Below are 868 nucleotides of genomic sequence, written 5' to 3' on the forward strand. Positions count from 1 at the left end.
GGTGCATACTGCATGAGAATGCATTCTGCGACGTATTGACTGTTTCAAGGGAGAACTTCCATGTCAGCTGCCTATGTCGGTATATCCTCCCATGGCGATGGCATATAAAGCTGTCGTTGGAACGCTGCAGAGATTGCTCAGTACCAACACCCATCCGAATCATCTTCTGCCTTTGCTCCTGATACAATGTCTACTATACTGCCTTGGAATCCATTTCTTGTCTGCGGGATCCCCCACCGCGGTCCTGGCTCCTGTTGCGGGACGACGAAGAAAGGCGAGCCGTGCAAAACTCGATCAAAGTTGAAAACACCAAGATAGGCCATCAAAAGTTGACCACTCTTGCCAGAGAGCCGCTTGATCTGTCAAATTTGCAATCGAAGCTCTGTGATGTTGCCAAAGAATTCCTCTGTGTGAGATGGCATCGCCAACAACAGGCCGACCAAGTGGGCCAGCAGTGGTATGAGGCAGCCGTCCGCAATCAGGCACGAATACTACAGGACTCTCGGAGTGCCTCCCCGTCAGTTGCTACTCATACAAGTCAGAGTCATATATCGTCAACCTCCAGGCGACGCCTAGCGGAATCAGGCAACACTGACCGGTCGGCCCCTCGTCGCGGGATCAGACAAGACTCGCTGGTTCCCCCGTCAGATAGCTCCGAGCCAGTGCAGTCAATCAATTCCTTTGTCACTGCTGCAATGCTGCGAACGAACAATGTTCCGTGGCAAGTGTCGCCGGCTCGACCAGCTATTTTGTTGTCGGCCACTAATCTCCTGGCCGGTTTCCAAAACTTGACGCTCCAGAGTCTCAGTACGAGTGAGGAGGTCAACGACATCCACTGTGTGTTTTGCCTGGCCGAGGATGGAGACCA

At 52.9% G+C, this 868-nt stretch overlaps 1 protein-coding gene across 1 annotated transcript; it reads left to right on the plus strand.

Annotated features, from left to right (window-relative positions):
* Positions 1 to 17: 17 nt before the first annotated feature.
* On the plus strand, positions 18 to 836 carry PENARI_c240G07258 (uncharacterized protein; the record flags this gene model as incomplete). Its single annotated transcript, XM_022638202.1, has 2 exons — positions 18 to 79; positions 347 to 836. Coding segments are annotated over 2 exons (552 nt in total), but the record flags the coding sequence as incomplete, so codon positions are not given.
* Between the last annotated feature and the right edge of the window lie 32 nt (positions 837 to 868).

This window comes from Penicillium arizonense (assembly GCF_001773325.1).
Source record: "Penicillium arizonense strain CBS 141311 chromosome Unknown PENARI_contig240, whole genome shotgun sequence".
Classification (NCBI taxonomy): domain Eukaryota; kingdom Fungi; phylum Ascomycota; class Eurotiomycetes; order Eurotiales; family Aspergillaceae; genus Penicillium; species Penicillium arizonense.